Source organism: Pristiophorus japonicus, chromosome 13 (assembly GCF_044704955.1).
Source record: "Pristiophorus japonicus isolate sPriJap1 chromosome 13, sPriJap1.hap1, whole genome shotgun sequence".
Taxonomy (NCBI): Eukaryota; Metazoa; Chordata; class Chondrichthyes; family Pristiophoridae; genus Pristiophorus; species Pristiophorus japonicus.
The window spans coordinates 129,471,818-129,496,251 of NC_091989.1; the positions used below are offsets into that span (position 1 = coordinate 129,471,818).

Sequence of the window (24,434 nt, forward strand, 5' to 3'; positions counted from 1 at the left end):
GGGAAAGGAAAAGGGGGGGGAAGGAGAAGGGGGGGGAAAGGAGAAGGGGGGGGGAAAGGAGAAGGGGGGGAAAGGAGAAGGGGGGGAAATGAGAAGGGGGAGGAAAGAGAAGGGGTGGAGGGGCAGACTGAACGGGCCGGGCCCAAGACTTCGGGCAGGGCCTGTCCCCAGCACCAGATTTAGAGGTAGGTGGCGTTGGGTCGGGTCGGGTCCGGTGGGGGGGGGGTGGGGGGAGCGCGAGTCGGGTCGGTGTCGCGGTCGGGTCCGGGGGAGCGGGAGTCGAGTCGGGTTGGGAGGAAGCAGAAGCTGGAGGAGCCTTATGCACGCAGCCCCAGTGAGGCCATTCGGGCCCCTCCCACACAGTTTTGGCCGTTTGGAGCTACTGCACATGCGCGCCCACTGTAGCGCGCATGTGCAGAGGTCCCGGCACTGTTTTCAGTGCAGGGACCTAGCTCCGCCCCCCACAGCTCGTGCTGCGCCGCGCCGATGGCCAGAGGACCAGCAGGAAGCCAGAGAATCTGGAAGTTTTTTTTAGGTGCACTTTGTGGCGCGAAAAACAGGCGTCCAGGTCGGGGCTGCGCCATTCTAGGCGCGGCCCGAAACTTGGGCCCCATGTTTCAGCTGTGGTGGTGATTTCCTGTGCAAATTGCACAGGTAGAGTATGTATATTACATATACAGTCAGAAGCAAACCTCTTGAAAGCAAAATAAATCATACCTAAATATTTTCCATCATCATTCACAATATAAATCAGTGCCAGGTTACATTTTTTGTCTGTTGCACTTTATTTGTTTTCCCCTTCCTCAAGTCTTTTCACACCTAATTGAAAGAACGGGTTGGAAGCTTGCTCACCGCCTCCACCAATTCCGTTCAATAGCCAGCTGCTAGAAATAATGCTAGAATGTCCCAGATGTCTGGGAATCCAATTTGTCCTCCTGGTGGGAGCCATTAATCTTCATTTAACTTTCTACAACAATCCAGTTTTTGTTTCTCAAACACATTTTGCAACACAAAATTCTGTCCATCCATGAGATGTAAACACACACAATTTTCTACTTGGATTCTTGTTAATTAGGTGACACATATGTAAACTTCATCACAATGTAAATACCAAAACTAATCAGAATATTAAATGTCCATTGCCTTTAGCACTGAAGTAGTGGGATCATGATATCTTAAAAAAAAAGTTTACTTACTAGTTTTTGTATTTAACAAAGAACTCTTCAACATCAGCCATATGTCCCATGGCCACCTAGACAAAGAAGCCTTCTGATTAAAATGACTTGTCAAATGTACATTATAAATAGATACGAGGCATTTTGGAAAAAAAAATCAGATATCAAATATTAGACCAGTCTGAAAGAGGGTCCTACTGTTACACGTTTAGAGCATCACCAGATATTTCTCGTGCCCAGCACCAAAGGCCACACTCATCATGAGCTTGTGCTCCTTATGAACTGAAGTGTGACTTGATCTACCAATTATCTGGTAGTATAGAATTACCCAGCGGTCGAACACAAACCTTTGTTACGATTATCTCAATAAATTGACACTAGCCCTCTTGTGTGAATAGACATTATCAGATCGTGCGATTTTGGCAATAACCTATAAATCAGGTTTATTAAAAGTTAAAGTAGCAGAAAGTCAATACATCAGACTACACTCAATTTCAGAACTTCTAACTTACTGGGCACAAAATAAAAAAGACATGACACTTTTCTAACTCTCCTAGTATTACTAAACTTGGACCAGTGTTAATAACATAACTTATTTGTGAATCTCCAACATAGTCTCCAGCTTCTCTCCCAATAGGTTCGGAAAAATTGGAGAGCTGTAGCAGTCCAGCAAACAATTCCTCTCTGCTTGGGCACCAAGCTGCCTATCAAGGTCTTCAACAGACACCCAATGGACCATCCACAACTGTGAGAAGCTCTGCCACTGTTAGTTCTCACAGGCAAGACCATCAATCACATCCTGCAGATATAATGGCATTTGGCTTGAACCACACAACAGATGCTAATCACAAATACCTGAACCTAAATTCCTTTACCTCTACCTTGACGATAAAGCAAGCAGCTCAAACAAGGTTGCAAGTTAACCAATTAGAACACTTCCATCACATCCTGTTTGGAACTATGGATAAATACACTGGCTTAGTGAAGTGTATAGACCTTAAGCTGAGTTAATTTTGCAAGAGAATCTAACTGTTTCAAGAGAGCGGTCAGTGTTTTCTACAGCACAGGACTGAAACAAGTATATATAATGAACACCAGTAGGAGTCTCTGTAATAAAATTATCTATGGTCTGTTATATACTTTGAGTCTATAGTCCACCACATATGCACCAAGAGTGAAATTCAAGTGCAAGAATGATGTAACATGACCAAGCAACTAGATTACAATTCCCAGAAGCCTTCATACAAACTCAGATTCCGAACCGCTTCACTCAGTCCCATCCTGCAGTAGTCCAATCTCCCCACTTACTGCTCCCTCTTAGCCACAATAGTAACTCCAACCACTTTTACCTTCCCTATAAGCACTGATCCCACAACTCTCCCTTCATCAAGTCTAAGCCTCCCAACTATTCCTGCCAACTCCAGGTTCAGGATGTCACCACTCACTCCCTCCTTCCCAACCTCAACATTTGCTGTTTGCTGCTTTCCCACCTTTCTTTTTGGAAAAATGCAGGATTTCAATTTTTTTAAAAACCTAGTATGATTTCATCTCAATTTATGCTATTAAAACACAAATAGACAATTTAGAAACACACATATGGGTTGTTAAAAACAAAAACAGGTTGTTAAATGCAAAACACAATTTTGCACAAGTTGACATATTTTAAAGCAATGATAGAGATTACAAAAGAAGGATAATCACCAACAATGAAAAGAAGGACAAGGAAGACAAGAAAAACCATTAGTTCGTTCCACTGATGCTCATCTTATCGGTTAGACACACAACCTGTCCTACCCACCCCAATCGCCAGTAAAGCTAACTTCTGGGGGAGAAAACAAAAACCTATGACCAATTTCAGAAATAATTTAAATTTGTCCTGGTCTCCCCAAACAAGCTGCTGTGGCACATCACTGGACATACTTAACTACATTCCTGAACCACCCTACTCCCTCCCTCCATCCCCCTCCAAAGCAGAGCATCTCTCAATGCCCTTAGGAACATGAAAAGATCATTTATATTCATTGGGCTGGTCACAAAGCTCAAAGGTTTCATATACTACTTTGCTTCTCATGCCCTGTCAAAAATGTAGCCATCACTCCTTTGAAATTTGTAACATCATCTACTTCCACTCCATCCTAGGTATCTTATCTAACAATCATCACCCGCTACAACTCACCTACTTTTCCCCCCATGCTCTTCACAGCCTTTCCCAATTTGGGATCATTTGCAAACTTGGAGAGCTTTGTCAGAGTCCCTCCCTCCAGATCATTAATACACATTAAAAAGAATAGCTCTAAAACAATCCTTGCAATACCCCGTTAATCGCCTCCTTTCATGTAGATGCTGATCCTTCAACCATTATCTTCTGCATCCTCTGACTAAACCAGAAAGTTATGCATTTCATAAGCTTCCCCTCTAATAATGAACCAAAGATAGCAAGCCAAATATAAGAAATACATTTTTAAAATAAACTGATAATGGAGAGCAAAGTACAAATTAATAGGAGTTAATATAGATTACTTTTAATGTTCTGCTTAACATTTCAAAATTGGGTTCAAGATTTTTGTCCGCAAGCAACGCCGCATGAGATTAACTAGTCTTGTAAATATTTTATAAACTACCAAACTTCAAACTTTATAAATAATTTCTTTTAAATTATTTTGACGACTTTGATGACCACCGACTATGAATTTGCACAGATAGATGCCAACAGAACAAGTACTGAGGGTGTCATTTACAATCCATAAGGTTGCACCTGCTCCTGATCAGAACACTTTGGGGACTACTGATTATCCAAACTTTGGATCTCCAGTAGGGTTAGGATTGGGATCATTTGAATGACGAGCACTAACTTTGGATGATCCTCATCATCTTGTGCAGATAAAGGCTACCAGGACTGGTTAGAAGTTAACAAAATGAGTTATATAACTTTCTAAGCAAATCTAAAAACTTTGGGATTATTATCATTTAGGAAAAAAGGAACTTTTTTTGCAAAATAAAACGAAGTAGAAGAAAGAGTAATTTCCATGCTGTAAAACTTCTCACCTCTTTTTTCACTAGTCTTGAAGCCATAATTTTGTCTACAATTGCAGCATCTTCTTCACTAGGGTTTTCCTAGGGAGAAATGCCAATTCTTAAACAATGTCTTACAAACATGGAATTCCTGGACATTTTAATTCATTGTCATCTCCTACAACTAAATGGCTTGAGAACTAATGTACCTTAAATATACGACAAATTTTATGAAAAAAAGGCAATTTGAACAACAAGCAATAAAATGCAATTCTGGATTCAATAAGGTGCCCTTTTTAGATTGTATTGTCCTTTGACTAGGCCAATTCACATATATTATCAACATATCACACTGATATTCTGAAATTGTTAGAATTGCACTTAATATTTACAGTACATTTAGCCATTCATTCAGACCTAAAAACGAAAAGGGAGAGATAGCAGATTTCACTCTAACATATGCTTTTGTCAGAAAAATGTAAGAAAATTATTTTATCATTGATATAGCTACAAAATAAATGTCAGTTTGTGTGACTGTTACTGAAATACTGGAGACAATGGATCGCATTGCTGTCTAGGGAAATGTGAACACTGGCACCTGAATAATACACCAAAAGGGATATAGTTGGGAATCAAGGCAAATTTGACATTACAAAATACTTTGACTCTTCTGAAAATCTAACAGTAAGAGAATGAAATAATTCCTACAAGTGGAAGCTATGACATGGCAGTGCAGATGACACTAAACTGGGTGACGGTGTGAGCTGTGAGGAGAACATAAGAATTAGGAACAGGAGTAGGCCATCTAGCCCCTCGAGCCTGCTCCGCCATTCAATAAGATCATGGCTGATCTGGTCATGGACTCAGCTCCACTTACCCGCCCTCTCCCCGTAACCCTTAATTCCCTTATTGCTTAAAAATCTATCTTTGACTTGAAAACATTCAATGAGCCAGCCTCAACTGCTTCCTTGGGCAGAGAATTCCACAGATTCACAACCCTCTGGGAGAAGAAATTCTTTCTCAACTCGGTTTTAAATTGGCTCCTCCGTATTTTGAGGCTGTGCGCCCTAGTTCTAGTCTCCCCCACCAATGGAAACAACCTCTCTGCCTCTATCTTGTCTATCCCTTTCATGATTTTAAATGTTTCTATAAGATCACCCCTCATCCTTCTGAACTCCAAGGAGTAAAGACCCAGTCTACTCAATCTATCATCATAAGGTAACCCCCTCATTTCTCGAATCAGCCTAGTGAATCGTCTCTGTACCCCTTCCAAAGCTAGTATATCCTTCCTCAAGTAAGTTGACCAAAACTGCACGCAGTACTCCAGGTGCGGCCTTACCAATACCTTATACAGTTGCAGCAACACCTCCCTGCTTTTGTACTCCATCCCTTTCGCAATGAAGGCCAACATTCCATTTGCCTTCCTGATTACCTGCTGCACCTGCAAACTAACCTTTTGGGATTCATGCACAAGGACCCCGAGGTCCCTCTGCACCACAGCATGTTGTAATTTCTCCCCATTCAAATAATATTCCCTTTTACTGTTTTTTTTCCCCAAGGTGGATGACCTCACACTTTCCGACATTGTATTCCATCTGCCAAACCTTAGCCCATTCGCTTAACCTATCCAAATCTCCTTGCAGTCTCTCTGAGTCCTCTACACAACCCGCTTTCCCACTAATCTTAGTGTCATCTGCAAATTTTGTTGCACTACACTCTGTCCCCTCTTCTCGGTCATCTATGTATATTGTAAACAGTTGTGGTCCCAGCACTGATCCCTGTGGCACACCACTAACCACTGATTTCCAACCGGAAAAGGACCCATTTATCCCGACTCTCTGCTTTCTGTTTGCCAGCCAATTCTCTATCCATGCTAATACATTTCCTCTGACTCCGCGTACCTTTATCTTCTGCAGTAACCTTTTGTGTGGCACCTTATCGAATGCCTTTTGGAAATCTAAATACACCACATCCATCGGTACACCTCTATCCACCATGCTCGTTATATCCTCAAAGAATTCAAGTAAGTTAGTTAAACATGATTTCCCTTTCATGAATCCATGCTGCGTCTGCTTGATTGCACTATTCCTATCCAGATGTCCCGCTATTTCTTCCTTAATGATAGTTTCAAGCATTTTCCCCACTACAGATGTTAAACTAACCGGCCTATAGTTATCTGCCTTTTGCCTGCCCCCTTTTTTAAAGAGAGGCGTTACATTAGCTGCTCTCCAATCCGCTGGTACCTCCCCAGAGTCCAGAGAATTTTGGTAGATTATAACAAATCATCTGCTATAACTTCCGCCATCTCTTTTAATACCCTGGGATGCATTTCATCAGGACCAGGGGACTTGTCTACCTTCAGTCCCATTAGTCTGTCCAGCACTACCTCCCTAGTGATAGTGATCATCTCAAGGTCCTCCCTTCCCACATTCCTATGACCAGCAATTTTTGGCATGGTTTTTGTGTCTTCCACTGTGAAGACGGAACAAAATAATTGTTTAAGGTCTCAGCCATTTCCACATTTCCCATTATTAAATCCCCCTTTTCATCTTCTAAGGGATCAACATTTACTTTAGTCACTCTTTTCCGTTTTATATATCTGTAAAAGCTTTTACTATCTGTTTTTATGTTTTGCGCAAGTTTCTATCTTCCCTTTCTTTATTGCTTTTTTAGTCATTCTTTGCTGTTGCTTAAAATCTTCTCAATCCTCTAGTTTCCCATTAACCTTGGCCACCTTATATGCATTGGTCTTTGATTTGATACTTTCCTTTATTTCCTTGGTTATCCACGGCTAGTTATCTCTTCTCTTGCCACCCTTCTTTTTCACTGGAATATATTTTTGTTGTGCATTATGAAAGAGCTCCTTAAAAGTCCTCCACTGTTCCTCAATTGTGCCACCGTTTAGTCCTTGCTTCCAGTCTACTTTAGCCACCTCTGCCCTCATCCCACTGTAGTCCCCTTTGTTTAAGCATAGCACGCTCGTTTCTGACACAACTTCCTCATCCTCAATCTGTATTACAAATTCAACCATATTGTGATCACTCATTCCGAGAGGATCTTTTAGGAGGACGCTAAAAGGCTGCAGGGTAACTTGGACAGGTTAGGTGAGTGGGCAAATGCAGTATAATGTGGATAAATGTGAGGTTATCCACTTTGGGGGCAAAAACACGAAGGCAGATTATCTGAATGGCTGCAGATTAGGAAAGGAGGAGGTGCAATGAGACCTGGGTGTCATGGTTCATCAGCCATTGAAAGTTGGCATGTAGGTACAGCAGGCGGTGAAGGCGGCAAATGGTATGTTGGCCTTCAAAGCTAGGGATTTGTGTATAGGAGCAGGGAGGTCTTACTGCAGTTGTATAGGGCCTTGGTGAGGCCTCACCTGGAATACGGTGTTCAGTTTTGGTCTCCTAATCTGAGGAAGGACATTCTTGCTATTGAGGGAGTGCAGCGAAGGTTCACCAGACTGATTCCCGGGATGGCGGGACTGACATATTAGGAGAGACTTGATCAACTGGGCCTTTATACACTGGAGTTTAGAAGGATGAGAGGGGATCTCATGGAAACTTACAAGATTCTGACGGGACTGGACAGGTTAGATGCGGGAAGAATGTTCCTGATGATGGGGAAGTCCAGAACCAGGGGACACAGTCTTAGGATAAGGGGTAGGCCATTTAGGAGTGAGAGGAGGAGAAACTTCTTCACTCAGAGAGTTGTTAACCTGTGGAATTCCCTACCGCAGAGTGTTGTTGATGCCAGTTCATTGGATATATTCAAGAGGGAGTTAGATATGGCCCTTACGGCTAAAGGGATCAAGGGATATGGAGAGAAAGCAGGAAAAGGGTACTGAGGGAATGATTAGCCATGATCTTATTGAATGGTGGTGCAGACTCGAAGGGCCGAATGGCCTACCCCGGCCCCTATTTTCTATATTTCTAATGTAAACAGTATTTTTTTCAGATATTGCAAAAGAACATTGGATATTCCATTCAACTTGTTCTGAATAGACAGGGTAATTGTCAACGTTTAATAATTAACGCACACCTTAATAAAAAGATGCAGTACAGAACAAGTAGGCTAAATTACTACAGCTGCCAATATTTATCAACTTATTTTAGTGACTTCCACAAACTCCTCAGTCATTAAGAGTATGCTACAATTGGTCAAAATGGCCACTCACCACAAATAACTGCACAGGTTGCTCAGCAGGTAGAACAGCTTTCGCTTTCCCTTTAGCAGCCAATCCATCATCATCATCTGAAATCTTCATCCCAGTGTCTTCGTTATATTTCTTTCTTTTTACTTGTCTGTTCGATCTTCTCTTCTGCAAAATTAATCACTATCTTAAAATCAATGTTAGTTTTTCCATATATACACATCCCACAAATAGCCAATACCTTGATCTGAATACATTACATGATTAAAATTATTAAGCATTTTAATGCTGTTACATTTATGAACAAATGATTTGTTTTAGAGGTAATGACATATTGAGAAGTGTATTAGAGTTTTGTATTTATCCATGGCCATTAGGTATTTTAACAGGTAATTTTGCTCCCCTGAAATCTTACTTGACATCCAGAGATGGGTTCTTTTTTTATTGATGGTGTAGGAATCTGTTCGGTATCCGACCCCTCTTCTGATGAGTCATTCTTCCTTTTCTTTTTCTTGCCCAGCGTGATTATGATTTTGCTGTTGAATCAATTGTCAATAAATTAGGATCTACCACCACACGTAACCATTATGCTCATACTGGATTAATTTACTAATGCAAAAGTTGAAAATATCATTGTGCACAGCACTTTTTTTTTATAGAGGGAACGGGAGGAAAAGAGTGGGGAATAGCTGGTTCATTCTTGTGGTCACGAGAGAAGAAACATCACTGCTGGGGAGTGCGATACTTTTCCATCTGTGCACAATGTAAAAAAGATGTAAAAGTGCCCCAGTTCCTGATATCACCAATTCTAATGCAGAGTTTTTAAAATGTCAAAACACCACAAAGCATTTCTCCCCAGTGAACCACTATGTTGGCCCATTATCACAGCAGTCATCTTTTGTGGTCTGAAACTACCAATTAACACAAACAGTTTTGCACCATGGATTTATGTCCACCAGGAACAGTGTTGATAGCTCAAAGTCATTTCACTTGGACCCAGTGTTGCTGTTCACTGGTATCAGATCCTACTTGCAGGAATATTCACAAAAATAGAATTCTTGGCTGCCATCATACTTAAGCATGATCAAATGTTGTGGTTAAGGCAAGATGACAGGATAGAAATTAGATGGTGGCAATAGCAATACGGGCGATAGTGAGTTAGATACTCTGCCCGATTTTCCTTTTCTAACCCTGATGTCTTTCATTTGTTTTCTTTTTTCCAGCCATCCCTTACCCTCATTGATGAGATACAGATTGAATTTCAGTCTCCCAAGTAGTCATTATTTGTGTGTGAACCTGGCCATTGAGTGTTGGCAGCACCTGATATTTTGCACACACACACACACACACACACTTCAATGAGTGTTATTGAAAAAAAAAAATCAACATTTTATGTCCATTAAAATTTTAGAAGATAAACCCAGATACCAGGAACTTCAATTGCAACACAAGCTACACTAAAATCATTGGTGACCAAACTGGAAAAAATGAGTGTGATCAATATTGAACTGTATAATGTAGTGAACATGTATTATTTGTTATTTGTCCATCACAATGATGCGGTTAAATGTGAACAAAAACAGTATAATGGATACTTAAAAGTAAATTATTCACCTAGCATAACACAACTGAACTGGTTCATCAATTCAAATGTTTTGCAAATTTGGAAAGCATACATGTTTAACAATGCAACACTGACGAATAGACCGGGTAGATTAGTGTGCATCAATGCAAACATTACAGTGTACCTCTGATCTGCAGCCACCCTTATACAGGCAGGTGACACGAGACCACCTGAAGGAGGCAGCCTCACACTGCTTCTGTTTCTCTCTGGCTCCAGGGTAACAGGAACCAGTGCAAAACAAAGGTTTTAAAACTTCATGGACTGTTTTTAAGTTTAGTTAAGCGGAAAGTATTGTCACTTTACAAATTCAATGGGAATTTGGGGAGACAGTTCAGTTTTCCATGACAAATAAACAGCCAGAATCCATTTTAACTGTTGGGCGGTCAAGAGAGTGATAAAAGCAGAGGTTAGATATGATGCAAATACTTTTAAGGAATTGGTTTTTGTGGGGTAAGGGTTCCCAAATTAAAAAATGGCCTGGATTTTGCATTGAGAATAATGGAGAGACTAACAACGCTCACCACTATCATGGAATAAATTGGACAGCGACTTCCAGAGTGCGCATATTACAAGTTAAACACAGAAATAAGGAAGTTGCTGTCCGAGTTACCCTGCTTCTCCACGGGCTGCACTATAACAGAACTTTGCTGACAGACTCAGCATTCACATACATGTAAGGGCGTGACGTTACGATACTTATCCACTCGGTACCCACTAAACATGCCAGAAAATGTTAGGACTGCTGCATTCAGGTGTAAGTAAATTTAACAGCGTGATAATTCACAATTACTGCCAACCACCACCTCTGGCCCTGAAAGTTTAATTTACAAGTGTAGAGGTTCATTCCTTCAGAATTTAATTATAGAAAAAGGTCTTTTTTTAAAAAAAAAACTTTTCTTTGTATCTCTCTTATTTCTCTCTCTTATTCCCTTCTTTCTTTCCCTCTCTATTTCACTTTCTGCACATGAATTAAATCCAATATATACTGCCTGGTTTAGCCTCTGCATATATCAGCGAGGATTCTTCAATCTGATTGGTTGAAGAGCTATGTCACAGACCCGTCGTAGAGGACGCCGTGCTGGATCAGACAGTAATTTGCTGCTCAAAAGCCAGAGAAGGGTTTGTGGGCAGCTGTCAGCATAGTAAATGGCGAGCGCTGTTCCTTCGTCATTGATTGCAAAATCCAGGCCATTATATTTTTAGGCTAATCCAATATGTGCTAGCACTCGGAGGCTAATACAACAACTTACACTGAATTTAACTTGGGCACTCCTTGGCAAGATGAAGTCATTGCTGCAAGAGCAGGACAGGATATTAGTCCATATTCAGAACTAGTCTCAAGATGTCCTATTTTTTTCCTATATCCCTGAAATGCATCTTTATTAAACAGATTCATAAAATGTATTGTTGCTGTGTTTGTTAATCTTTTTGACAATATCTTCATATTTGACCATTTAATGCTACCTTGCTCAGTGGGACCACATTCTAACTCGGGAACAATAAATTTCCAAACTGGAAAATTACATTAGTTCAGCATCTAGGTTTCTTAGAACTATGGAGCTATTTTTCTAATGCTAAACAGCATGCATTTTCATTACCATTTGTACTTGTTCACTACATGCCCCTCACATGGATGAAACCACTCATAGAAACGCATCAATACATTTAATACTGGCATCGGTTAAACAACGTTTAGACAACAATTCAAGTATTTTACTGAAGTGAGAATGTTGTTTGAGAATGACAACGATCATTATAAATTTGTGGAGTAAGTGCATCATATTGGGGTTGGAGCTCTTCTCGTAGACTATAATGGAGTTTAATCGGAGTCAGAAAAATAAAAATGCACACTTTAACATGTCTGTAATTTCAGAGTTCATCACAATAAGATTCAAATGTTGTATCTGCAAGAATATAGAGTGTGTGCCAGTTATTTGACATCGTTGAAGGGTTGTTTTCTCAGACAGTCATTTTCCATGCATTTACACAGTGCTGAACAGGAACAATTGGATAATGGAGTATTTTCCATTTTCTCGGATGAATACTATTGAGCAACTGGACTTCTATGTTTACTATTCTGTGATTCAACACATTTATATGATAGATGTATTCAAGTTATGTTTAAATGTCAACACAGTTATTCATTTTCTGTTCTTTTGCAGTGTATGACATACTTACACTTTCAGTCACATTGCTTATCTCTATGGAATACTTTATTACAGCAAAAGCCTCCTTAAACTAAAGGAAATAATGTTATAAAAGCCAGGGAAGGACCATATTATTGCTCTATCCCTACACACCTATTAGGTTTTAGATGCCCCAAAGCAAAATTCCACTTCTAAAAGCAACTCACAATCCGATCAAAAGTGACCCAATCCAAAAGCAGCAGAGAGGCTGTGCATTCCTGTCCAGCAGTGCAGCTCCCAATCAATGTCTGCCTCAGGCCTCAAGCTTGTGAAATTACTAGACAAATATGCCCAATCAGGTGGTCAGTGTATCCTCTTGTAAATGCTAAGTCAAGAATATACACCAGTAGCCTATCTGTGAAAACCAGGACACAAATTTTTTCTTGTTTTTAAATTGTTTATATCTGGACCATTGTTTGTTTGCCAGTTTCACTTTTTCCAATTACAATCTGTTTGTAATCCAGAAAATAAACTTTAAAAAAAAAGAGGCATCTAAGTGATATTCTTCAGAGACTGGCATTTGGGTACAGATCTAGAGCAAAAGGACCTTCAGTCTGCGTCGAAACTGAACAAAACTGATTTGGAAATGGTCGACAATGACATGAAACACAGAGTGGAAAATCTTTCAGTTCCCAGCACTGACATCCCTTAGCTTAACAAAGATTCACCAAAAGTAAAAGAAAAACAAAGTTCTGATTCAAGCTTAAAATATTTCCTGACTGTTTTTCCTGATTCTCAGCACACAAATTACATTCCCCTTCAGGAGAATTTCATCTCCAGACAGCAGCATATTTTAGACATCCTATACACAAGCAGTGTGTTTTCTGTTCAAGTTGTTGAACAATGTAATGACTGGTATTTTCCATTTTGCAGTCATTTATAAAATCCTTTACCTAAGCACAAATGTCCTAAGTGAATCAGCTATATAATTACCAGCATTCATCTAGTTTCTAAAAGCAATCAATTCCAAAGCATTAGTAAAAAGTGCATTGAGCTACATCTTGAGGACTGTACTTAAGTATTTAACAGCTGAAAACCATTAAAACTAAGCCTGGTGAGTTAAACCAGGCGAGGTTATCCATTACTCTTAAGCTGGTCATCAGTAGGGGAAGTCTTTAGTACATATATCAATTTTAGATTACATTTTAGGTAACTTTTGGTACTTATCAAAGTTAGGGGTGTCAATAGTGAAGAACAAAAGGCTTTTCCACTTTAACCCCCAGGATCAAATATTCCAAGTACAGTATTGCCAGTGGTAAAGCGAAGCTCACCTTACTCAGCCAAAACAATGTACACCTTAACCGCAACATCAGAAGACCTACATCCTATCACATCAATGTGAGGTTTACTATATTAACTGCTCTTGTGGCTTGGTTTGATGCTGTAGATCCACATCCACTAGGAAACAGAGCGAGACAGGCAAAACTCATTCCACACACAATCCTTAAAGCAGCCAGAGTATTCCTTAACCACCAAGCTGAAACTATACACAGCAGTGCCCAGGGCTAAAGGACAATGCAGTAGATTTCATCTCTAGCATCTGATGGGATTGTAAAAAGCAATACTGGGTGGGGGTGGGGGTGGGGAGGGTCCCACATCTTTAATAGAGACCACCCCATTTTCCATCTGTTAATTTAAAAGGAAAATGAGGCAAGCTCCATTACTGGCAGATGAACCTCCCACCTAATTTTCCACTCTGCTCCTTCCCAGATGGTAAAGACAAAAATCTATTCCAAAATGTTAAGCCCTGCACCATCCTTTCCCCCACCTCCATCACTTAAAAAAAAGTAGTCCCTTCACTGAACGTTAAGGACCTGCACATTTAGACAATTAACTGATTTTCGTTCCCAGCATTAGGAGGAACTAGAAGGCAACAGAGTTGCACCATAGAATCTTCAATCTGGAAGACTGGGCAAATTATATTTCTTATAAATATGTTTCAACAAGATAATACTGCTCTACAAGAACTCTTTCAACACTAAATCCAGGACCACGTCTACACCACCACATTTAAAGAAATGACCAACAAAGTGATTTTCTTGACCCTTCCTTGCTTCCATTTTTTTGGGCTAGCAGCATTATTCAATTGGTCCAATATAAATCTGTTTCTAAAAGGTAAATAACTTTTTGGTTTGCTCATATTCGTCAGCATTATGTTCTTTCACATTGATTTAATTTAGGTCATTCTTTTTAGGACATCACACTTTAGGAAAGATGTCAAAGCCTTAGAGAGGGTGCAGAGGATATTGACTAGAATAGTGCCAGGGATGTGGGACTTCAGTCACGTGGAGAGACTGGAGGAGCTGGGGTTGTTCTCCTTAGAGCAGAGAAGATTAAGGGGAAATTTAATAAAGGTATTCAAATTCATAAAGGGTAAATAAGGAGAAACTGTTTCCAGTACCAGAAGAGTCAGTAACCAGAGGACACAGATTTAAAGTAATTGGCAAAAGAACCAGAAGTGAGATGAGAAATTTATTTTACGCAGCGAGTTATGATGATCTGGATTGTACTGCTTGAAAGGTTGGTGGAAGCAGATTCAACAATAACTTTCAAAAGGGAATTAGATAAATACTTGGCAGGGGAAACATTTGCAGGGCTGTGGGGAAAGGTCAGAGGAATGGGACTAATTGGATAGCTCTTTCAAAGCGCCAGCACAGACACAATGGGCTGAATGGCCTCCTTCTGTGCTGTATCATTCCATATAGTTCCATATTAACTACAAGGAAGCAGTGGTTCAACATTTGGGCTTAAAAATCCTTCATTATTTTAAGTGAACAAAATTTTAAGTGAATAATTGTTCTGTGGTTCTGGTATTTCACCAATTCTATTTTATAATATTCAAAGCTAAAATTTTACAATATTTTCACACATAATAGACAGATTTTGTCTAACTTAAAAGGTTAACTTTTAAATATGTGCATTTAATCTGATCAATTTGCAAGACAAATTAGTTTTGTATATTTCTGAGATGCTATCCCAACTTACCTTATTTTTGCTCTATCATTTGATTTAGAACATAAGCCAGTTCGAGATTTTTTTGACTCTTTATCCTTCTGTTTTGTTTTGCTCTTGCTGGATTTCCTTTCTTCCTTTCGAGCAGACCCGGTGGACAAACAGGCTGGGTTTACCACTCGAGGAATATTCTGCTCCCCACGTGCCTTTGCCTTAGCTATTGCTTCAGATATGATGCGATTAGCTTTCTCTTGCTTGTTCTGCATTTCCTTCTTTTTTAGCTGTTTGTTTCCAGTCATCAGCTGTGCATTCTGTAACTTGACAATTTGCGTTGTTTGTGGACTGGAACCATCAACAGTGGTATGAGAGGAAGGAGGCTGATGAAAAAAAAAGACAGTATACAAGTTAGTTACACCTACTCCTAGAAAAACTATTACTGGTATGTAGTATACATACAGATGCAATTCAAATTATTGAGATTGGAAAAAGCAAGATGAGAGAATGCAACAACAACACTGTCAACCATTATTTTCTCCACTATACAATTGCTTTGCTTTTTGGTCAAACAGTTTTAACCCCTTTCCTCACATGCAAGATCTAGCAGGATGATCTGAGTCAAGTGTATATTTATCCCGTATAAACAAAGGAATACTAAAACATTTTATTTGCTAATGATCAGTTTTATATACACTTAAGAGTTTTCAAAAATACACACGTAAATACTAACACAGAAACACATTATGACTATTGCTACTCGAGCACATCTATACACATTACATATGGGCCTGTTAAAGAGTATCCATATATATATATATATGTTTAACACACAGTATAGAGCAAGTCTATACATTGCCATACTGTAAATTGCATTTCTTTCACAGAATACGGTACATATTACAGACCGCAAACTACATTGAAAATTACATAGTGTCTGTACATACATACAATGAAGGTCTTTAATAGGACCTTTAATCCCCCTCCCCATTACTATAGATTCCTCAAAGTTGCCTCTTTCCGCATCAACGGTCTTTTTTTAACCCAATAGGGTGGGATGACGTGAGCTAGTGACACCTCTGTAACTCCTGTCAATGCTGTTCTGTGATCAGCTGACAGGTGGTGTGCTAGGGGCAAGAAGTTTCCAACAGTTTTCCCACTCCTGAGCTGGATAATTTAATCAGCAGAGTAGATCACGGCGAAGGACATTTGAGGACGGAATTCAACCTGGGCTCTTCTGAAATGCACAATTGTCCTTCCTAGAGTCTGTCAATTATTAGGCTATGCAAAAATCTATTCATAAAATTGGCCATTGTATCCAAAATTACTGTCCAAATAATGAGTGAACCCTAAAGTAAATATAGCAAGTTATCATGGCTTTTATTCATTTTGCATCTTCTACCTGGGTGAAATTCTAAACACAGAATGCCAATGTAGCTAAAATATAAGTGAAATTTACGCAGATTTAGAAAATTAAACGTTGGTCATTTTTTATGACATAATGAGGGAAGATTTCCTCCATTTGCTACTTGCAGTGAAATCAATGATGAGTGCTTTATGTGCGCATATTGCTAAAGAGGACATTTTTCCCAATGTAGCTAACATGAATCTAAACACTTAATATACTTTAAAATCGACAGCATGGTAGTTAAAGCTCACTGCAGTTTAAATTGGTTAAACCTGGATCAGGCTGCTACAAAAATCATAAACACAGCAGTTTATTTTTTCAGCTCTCAGATTTTCTCAGGAGACCATTACAGGTATATAGCACAACTAAACAACCTGCCATTTCTGCACGCACAATTACAGTAAAAACAAAAATAAAATGGTAAAGCGCTAAAATAGATGCAAACTGCTCAGTAAATTTCTGCAACAGGACAATATACAATATTGACTTCCCTGTATACACCTAAATTAACAGAACAAAAGATCTAAAACTACAATTGAATAAATGACCAATGCCCTTTAGTTCCGCATAAACAATATTTTTTAGACCAGTTTAGATACAGGCAAAGATCTTAAAGCCGTCACCATTCTAACATGCTATACAGTACATGCAATCATAGAAAAGCTAAATAGAACCTCTTTTTAATAAGACATGTGCTTTTTCTCCCAGTATAACTAATATTTTTCATCACTATTTGTCTGTCAATAAGTACAAAGCGATGGCCTTATTCATAGTATATTACTACTGTACCGATTTTGAAATATGTTAAGGACACCACGATTACCCACTGCTCCTTTCCAGGAATCTGAACAGCTTCCCGTTTAAATACAGCAGTAAGATACATCTTAACATGTCTGTGTTTCTCACCCATAAATGAGCTGCTGACTACAGCAAAGTAAATTGCCACCAGGCATTTCCAAACAGATTTTCAGGCCAATGCCAGTGCACTCCACTGGATAATATTTCTGCACATGCTTCATCAGCCTAACAGCAGCGCTGCAGCACTGGTAGGCAGAGGCAATCAAACAGCTCCTTTGAAACATTGTGAACAAATGCCACCTTTAGGCCTAAGCTAACAAATAACACAAGGCTAAAGAAAGCTGCAACAGCTAAGATGGCGGTGCATTGCGACTCAGTCACCAACCAGTAGAAAAGAAGGTTATGCAATCCCATTAGCCTTTAGTCCAAACCCCTCCTCCCACTTATTCAGTCTTTCACTTACCCTTCCTCTAGACCTCCTCACTGAAGCCATTTTGTCATTCAACAAAGGCTAGCCCTCCGCTTTTTCACCTCCAGCTTTGCTCGTGAGGAAAGCATTGAATAATAACAGCTAAATGGCCTAGTTAGTGTGCTGCACGGAAGATACACGCTTCTCTTCACAAAAACACATTATGATTTTATCAACGCTTGTCCTCCCTGTGAATCAATACTGCCAAACACATTATCACTGCACATCCAGACATGGTACTACTGCACACGATCCTGTTTTCATATGAGAACTTCTGAATATCTAATTAATAGAGGCTTGTAAATCTCGTCTCCAATAAAGCTAAGTAAAATTATGCACCAAAGCATGAAAATGCATCAGCATGAATAGAAATGTCGTTCAATAACTGCCGACTCGCTGCTCACTTGGACCAGCAGATGGTGCTGCCCATTGTTACTGTTAGGTTTAAATGTAACCCCCCCCCAAAGGACTGCTTGCATCTGCATCCCTCGTTCGCTCCTTTTTATCGTGATGGCTAAATCCTTTTTCTATAAACATAAACCTGTTCTGACTATATATAAAATAAGAAAGCTATACATTATTTTAGAAAAATAATCTATCTTGCAGGAGATACCCACAAAAGATCTTACAATAGCTATTTCACAGAAGGGGGGAGGTAAAAACAAAGCGAATTGCAATTTTTTTTTTCTTTTCTTTGTTATTTTCATTATTTTTGACTTCATTTAAATTCAAACAACAGACTCTCAGAAATCCTCATTTCACTTCACTGAAAATATCGTAATTTAAATTTTTTTGCCTGGGAAATGACATTTTAATTGCTGATTTTGTAATAATGCATTCATTAGTATAGTAATGGATGACACACAGGATATTGTTTAACATTTCAACCTCATTTAATTGCTTCTAGGGCTCAATTTTTTAGTTCCAAGCTGATCTTGTTGAACATCAGTCCTGTCTGTAATATGGACAATTACAATATCACAGATTTGTAAAATATATTTTAAACAGGTTGCTGCTTATTTTTAGTAAAATCAGTGATAGTTAAGAGGATACAAACTATAGAAAGGTTACATCTGTTTAGTATTTTTAAAACATGTGTCAAGAAGGTGTAGTTTACTTATTTAGTAGACCAGAAAGGTCTCAAGTTCAATATCTTGCCTGCACAGAGTTAACTAATCCAAGTTGGGGTGTTACAATTGGCCATGGCACCCTAGGTTAGGAAATGGGAGGGGCAGGGGAGGAAGAAAGCGACAGGGTCCTCACTCCTGATCTGTCTAGAGAGATCCCCTAATGGAAGAGAGTGTGTGTGAACACGGTGAGGCCAAGAGCAGGTCAGTTCTGATGCCCCCGACCAGTAAATGACTTCCGTTTATTCTCTGTCAAGGTTAATCCATGAACTATGGTCAGGTTTAGGAGGCACCAGAGGGTGACTGAGATGTGTGGAACTGTACCACAGCGAGATGGTTGGCATCTCCTGGAGGGGAGGGAGTGGCAAAAAAAAACTGGAGAGAGAGAAAGAAAGACAATCTATGCAAAATAGTAAAGGTTCACCGTTAAATGGACTGAACAAAGTAGCATATCTAAACTTTGGGAAGAGGAGAAGTTAATGGGAAGAGAGGCAGAGTGCTAAGACAGTAACAAAGACAAATCAGAACCAATCAAGCCATTTCTACTATCTGGCTATCCTACAGATAAATCATTTGAATCCACATTCAATTCTCATAAAATATGGAACCCAGATCATTGTGGCAACAGAACAAACAAAAACAAGGCACTATCAGAACATTAGAAAATGGGGTACAGGGCCCAGAAGAGCCGAGGGCCTGGGGCAGCACAGGCCAGCCCACACGGTGATGTGTGCGCATTAGGTCTGTGCAGCAGAGCAGGTCTCCAGTCGTCCTGGTCAACCCTTGCTATTGGATAAAGGCCTAGCTCTGTCAAGCCTGTGTGGTGGCTGATGTGCAATGGTCACCACACGTTAAAAAAATCCACGCACAGGTATCTTCCACCCCTCGAGTTCAGGATTGGAATGTCGGGTCCTTCATTGAAACATCTGTGAACTCATTCCTTTTGGTGTGGAAGCAAGACATCCTCGTTCGAGGGACCACCTATGTTGATGAGCTGTTCTAGCCTATGCTACCTAGACAACACAATACTCAACTACAAGTGACTCAAGGTAAACAATTTTCAGAATATCACTTATACACAGTTTGCAAACACTAGGCCACATCGGCCCATCCACTTGAGAGAAATTACTGTGTTTAACCTTAACAGGTGGCACCTTAAGTGACATACTAAAACTAAACTCCAAAAAACATTCATTTCAAAAGTGAAGAACCCTTAGAATTTGGCGACTGGCATTTAAGTAAACAAATTTTGGTGTCATGTTCTATTTATTAAATTGCCTTTGTAAAGTAAAATGAGACTCCTTTCCTTCCAATAGATTGGTTAAAATGTTAAGTTTTAAAGGGCTCAAGTTTTGACCTGATTTGCTCCAATTTTTTGGAGCAACTAATTTAGAATGGAGCATCTTAGAAATTGCAATTCTCGGCATTCAGTTTGCTCCAGTTCTAGTGAGTTAGTATAGTTCCATTTTAGAACAGATTTTTTTTTCCAAAAGGGGGCATGTCCAGCCACTTACGCCTGTTTTGCAAGTTTAGGCAGCGAAAACTTACTCCAAACTAACTTAGAATGGAGTAAGTGTAGATTTTTGTACACTCAGAAAAACCTTGCCTACACTTATAAATCAGGCATAGGGAACGAGAGATAGGGGGGTTTACAAACATTAAACACTTCACTTTTACAAATAAAGAGCCATCATCAATAATAAATGACAAACAAATCAATAAATCAACCAATAAATAATCTAAAAAAATTAAAAAATTTAATAAAAAACAAATCTATAAATAAAAAATTAAGTTTCTACTCACCGACTGCAGCACCGGGAGCCTGCTAACAGCATGCTCATAACCGCCCCCCCCCTCCCCCTCAGTGTCTCTCTCTCTCTGTCAGAGTCTCTCTCTGACAGCGAGGGGAGGGGTGTTGAACAGGGGGGGGGGGGGGGGGGGAGGGAGGGAGAGGGGCGGGGGAGGAAAGACGGGCTGAACGGGTGGGGAGGGAGAGGGGCTGAACGGGGGGGGGGGGGGGGGGGAGAGGAGGAGAAGAGCAGGAGCTGAACAGGGGGGTGGGGGGGTGGCCAGAGTCCGATTTTCGCCGCCCCGGTGAATCCATTCGGCCAGGGCTAGGGGCAGTGTGCTTCGGGCCCCTCCCACAGAGCCTCGGAGGCCTGGAGCTACTGCACATGCGCGCACACTCTAGCGCGCATGTGTAGAGGTCCCGGCACTGTTTTCAGAGTCCAGACCTGGCTCTGCCCCCACCACGCGTTCTGCTGCACTGCGCCAAGGGCCTGGATCGATTGGACGGAGGGGAGAATAACCAAGGTAAATAATAGGCGCTGTTTCTGTTCTAAAAAGTCGGCGCACCACACGGAGATGCGCCGTTCTAACCTGGGAGCAAACTTGTGCCCAAAGAATCAGAGCGTCAAAATTGTGTTAAGTACTATACAACTGTGAAATAGGAATTTAACAAAATACCTTGCTCATGAGCATTGAAAAATAACTGACATTGCTACAATTACTGAATATTCATTTTCCCATTTGATTTTTAGATTTCCCATACCACACATTAATTGCTTGCCCCACTCTGAGGGGGAGAAATTGGCCAGCCTTACGCACGTTTTTTTTTGCCATTTAGTCTTTTTTGCCGTTTAAAAAAAACTCACCTAAATTGGCCAAAGTTAACGAATGGCGGTTTTGAAATATCGTCAAAAAGCAAATCGACGACGTGCAATACCAAAAAAAATTCAACTGCCTAAAATTGGCAGTTTGGCAAACTCGTACTCAGGGTGAAAAAAGAACACCCGAGAAAAGCCTGCGTTGGAAGTCCCAGAAACGTTGGTAGGTATGAAGACCTCAAAAGAGGCAAGTTAAAGTTTTTATTTTTTAATTATTTTTCAACGATTCATTAGTTAAGTGCATTGTGAATGTTTTGATTTTTTCAGTTTTTCTTTTTGCAATTGTGTGCATTTTCTCTCCTCTCCCAGGGCCTGTATTTTTGGCGTTAAAAGGCTTTGGCAAGGGCCGCAGTTTGCACCGTGAATCCTCATGCAATGCCGATTTTTACCGACAGATGCATTTTCTTGCCAATTTTATCCCCTTAAAAAAAGGCAAAATTTTTAGTCGTATTTTTAAAAATAAATGACATTAAAAACCCAATATCACCAAAAACTGAATGTCTAGCCCCCAGGCTTTACATAAGAAATAGGAGCAGGAGTAGGCCATTTGGCCCCTCGAGCCTGTTCCGCCATTCAATAAGATCATGGACTCAGCTCCACTTCCCTGCCCGCCCCCCATAATCCTTTACTTCCTTATCGCTCAAAAATCTGTCTCACTCTGCCTTAGAGGTGGGGGGGGGGGGGGTAAGAAAGAGTTGAAGCAGCTCCCAAATACATACATACATGGGTGGGTGCAGAAATGAACCAAACAAGTAGTGAGTTAGTCACATCCAAGTTATTTGAAATTACAAGTAGCCAGTGGTTCAAGAAATCACTCCAACCAAAAAGTCAAAAGTTCAAATCCACCAGCTGTTCGGCATTGAATGTGGCCACTAGATGAACAATAACTTGCATTTATATAGCACCTTTAACTTAGTAAAACATCCCAAGATGCTTTACAGGAGCGTTAGCAAACAAATTTTGACACCGAGCCACATAAGGAAATATTAGGACGGGTGACCAAGCTTGGTCAAAAAGGTAGGTTTTAAGAAGCATCTTAAAAGGAGAGCGAGGTAGAGAGGCGGAGAAATTTAGGGAGGGAATTGCAGTGCTTCGGGCCTAGGCAGTTGAAGGCATGACTACCAATGGTAGAGTGATGAAAATCAGGGATGCGCAAGAGATTACAGAGATAGGGAGGGGCGAGGCCATGGAAGGGTTTGAAAACAAGGTTGAGAATTTTTAAATCGAGGTGATGTCAGCCGATGTAGGTCAGCGAGCACAGGCGTGTTGGTTAAGCGGGACTTGGTGCGAGTTAGAATACGGGCAGCAGCTTCATATGTTAGGAATCTGTCCCATTGCTTCAAGGGAAACTAACCAACATTGCCCCTCTTGCACAACTTAAACACACCTTCCTGCTGGTCATGCGGACTATCCACGTGTAAAACAAACTGCAGACAAACCCACTCTGGCTTCCCAGTTAGGAAAATGGGAAGTGAAAGAAAACATATTTTTTTAAAAAAACGCAAAATACACATTGGCACATTTGAATTCATTGTGTTGAATTTCAGCTTTTAAAATAAATGTGCAACTTTCAGGCCCAATAAATTAATGAGTTTAGTTATGTAGAAGCTTTAATGAATTGAAAGGAAATTCCTAAAATGAATTTCTTTATCCAGAATAGTTATAATTATTTTGAAGATTAGTGAAAGCGTTCCACTGCATCATATGATTTGTATGCAGTGTAATGTACAGATGGTAGGAGTTCTCACACAGTACCACATTTGTAGCTGCTTGGAGTCATTCTAAATGTAGAACTGTATTTAATGTTCTCGGTGTGATTCGACCTTGAAATTGCTAAAGGCACCAATTCCCTCAGCCAGTATTTCAATCTGCTGACAGATCAGACAGTTGCATTTCCCATCGGTCCATGTGGGCCAGCGAGTTTGTGCTTTCGCAAATTTGTCAAATTAGTGCACATTTTGGTCGATCAGTGACTACCTAACTCAGTACTTCAAAGAGTTCATTTTAAGTCATAATAAATGGAACTATATCTGCATAACATACTTGAGATTTGAAGCGTAAACCTGTCACATAAGAATTAGGAGGAGTAGGTCATTCGGCTCCTCAAGCCTGCTCCGCCATTCAATGAGATAATGGCTGATCTTCTACCTCAATTCCACTTTCCCGCCCGATCCCCATATCCCTTGATTCCCCTAATATCCAAAAATCTATCAATCTCTGTCTTGAATATACTTGAAGACTGAATCTCCACAGCCCTCTGGGATAGAGAATTGCAAAGATTCACCACTGAGTGAAGAAGTTTCTTCTCATCTCAGTCCTAAATGGCAGACCCATTATTGAGACTGTGACCCATAGTTCTGGACTCCCCAGCCAGGGGAAATAACCTCTCAGCATCTACACTGTCAAGCCATGTAAGAATTTTGATGTTTCACTTCTCATTCTTCTAAATTCAAGGGAAAATGGGCCCAAATTTGCCCAGGAGTTGCTCCGTTTTTTTTGGAGCAACTTGATTTTTCTGGAGTATCTTAAAAATCCCCATTCTGCACATTTAATTTGCGCCAGTGTAAGTGAGTTAGGATTTTTTTTAGTTTCGGTTATCTTTTCAAAAGGGGGCGTTACCAGCCACCTACGCCCGTTTTGGCCACTTAAGCCAGTTTGGACAGCTAATAGTTGCTCCAAACTAACTTAGGCCAGCGTATATGGCCACTTGTGGCTGCACAGAAAACCCTTGCGGAGAGTTAAGAAATCAGCGCAGGTATACCATAAGCGGTCCCTCGAACGAGGATGACTTGCTTCCACATGAGTTCACAGATGTTTCAATGAAGGACCCGATTTTCCAGTCCTGAATTCCAGTTGAGGGGGTGGAAGAT

General features: G+C 40.2%; 1 protein-coding gene across 7 annotated transcripts in view; it reads right to left on the bottom strand.

Annotated features, from left to right (window-relative positions):
- The window catches only part of chd9 (chromodomain helicase DNA binding protein 9), a 331,271-nt gene that overhangs the window by 142,120 nt on the left and 164,717 nt on the right, over positions 1 to 24,434 (bottom strand). For all 7 annotated transcript variants that reach the window (XM_070898009.1, XM_070898010.1, XM_070898007.1 and 4 more), the window contains exons 3-7: positions 15,136 to 15,479; positions 8,756 to 8,876; positions 8,365 to 8,508; positions 4,221 to 4,289; positions 1,197 to 1,252 (exon numbers count right to left, since the gene is read on the bottom strand). In XM_070898009.1, coding sequence (XP_070754110.1) covers positions 1,197 to 1,252; positions 4,221 to 4,289; positions 8,365 to 8,508; positions 8,756 to 8,876; positions 15,136 to 15,479 — 734 coding nt within the window. The remainder of the gene's footprint in view (positions 1 to 1,196; positions 1,253 to 4,220; positions 4,290 to 8,364; positions 8,509 to 8,755; positions 8,877 to 15,135; positions 15,480 to 24,434) is intronic.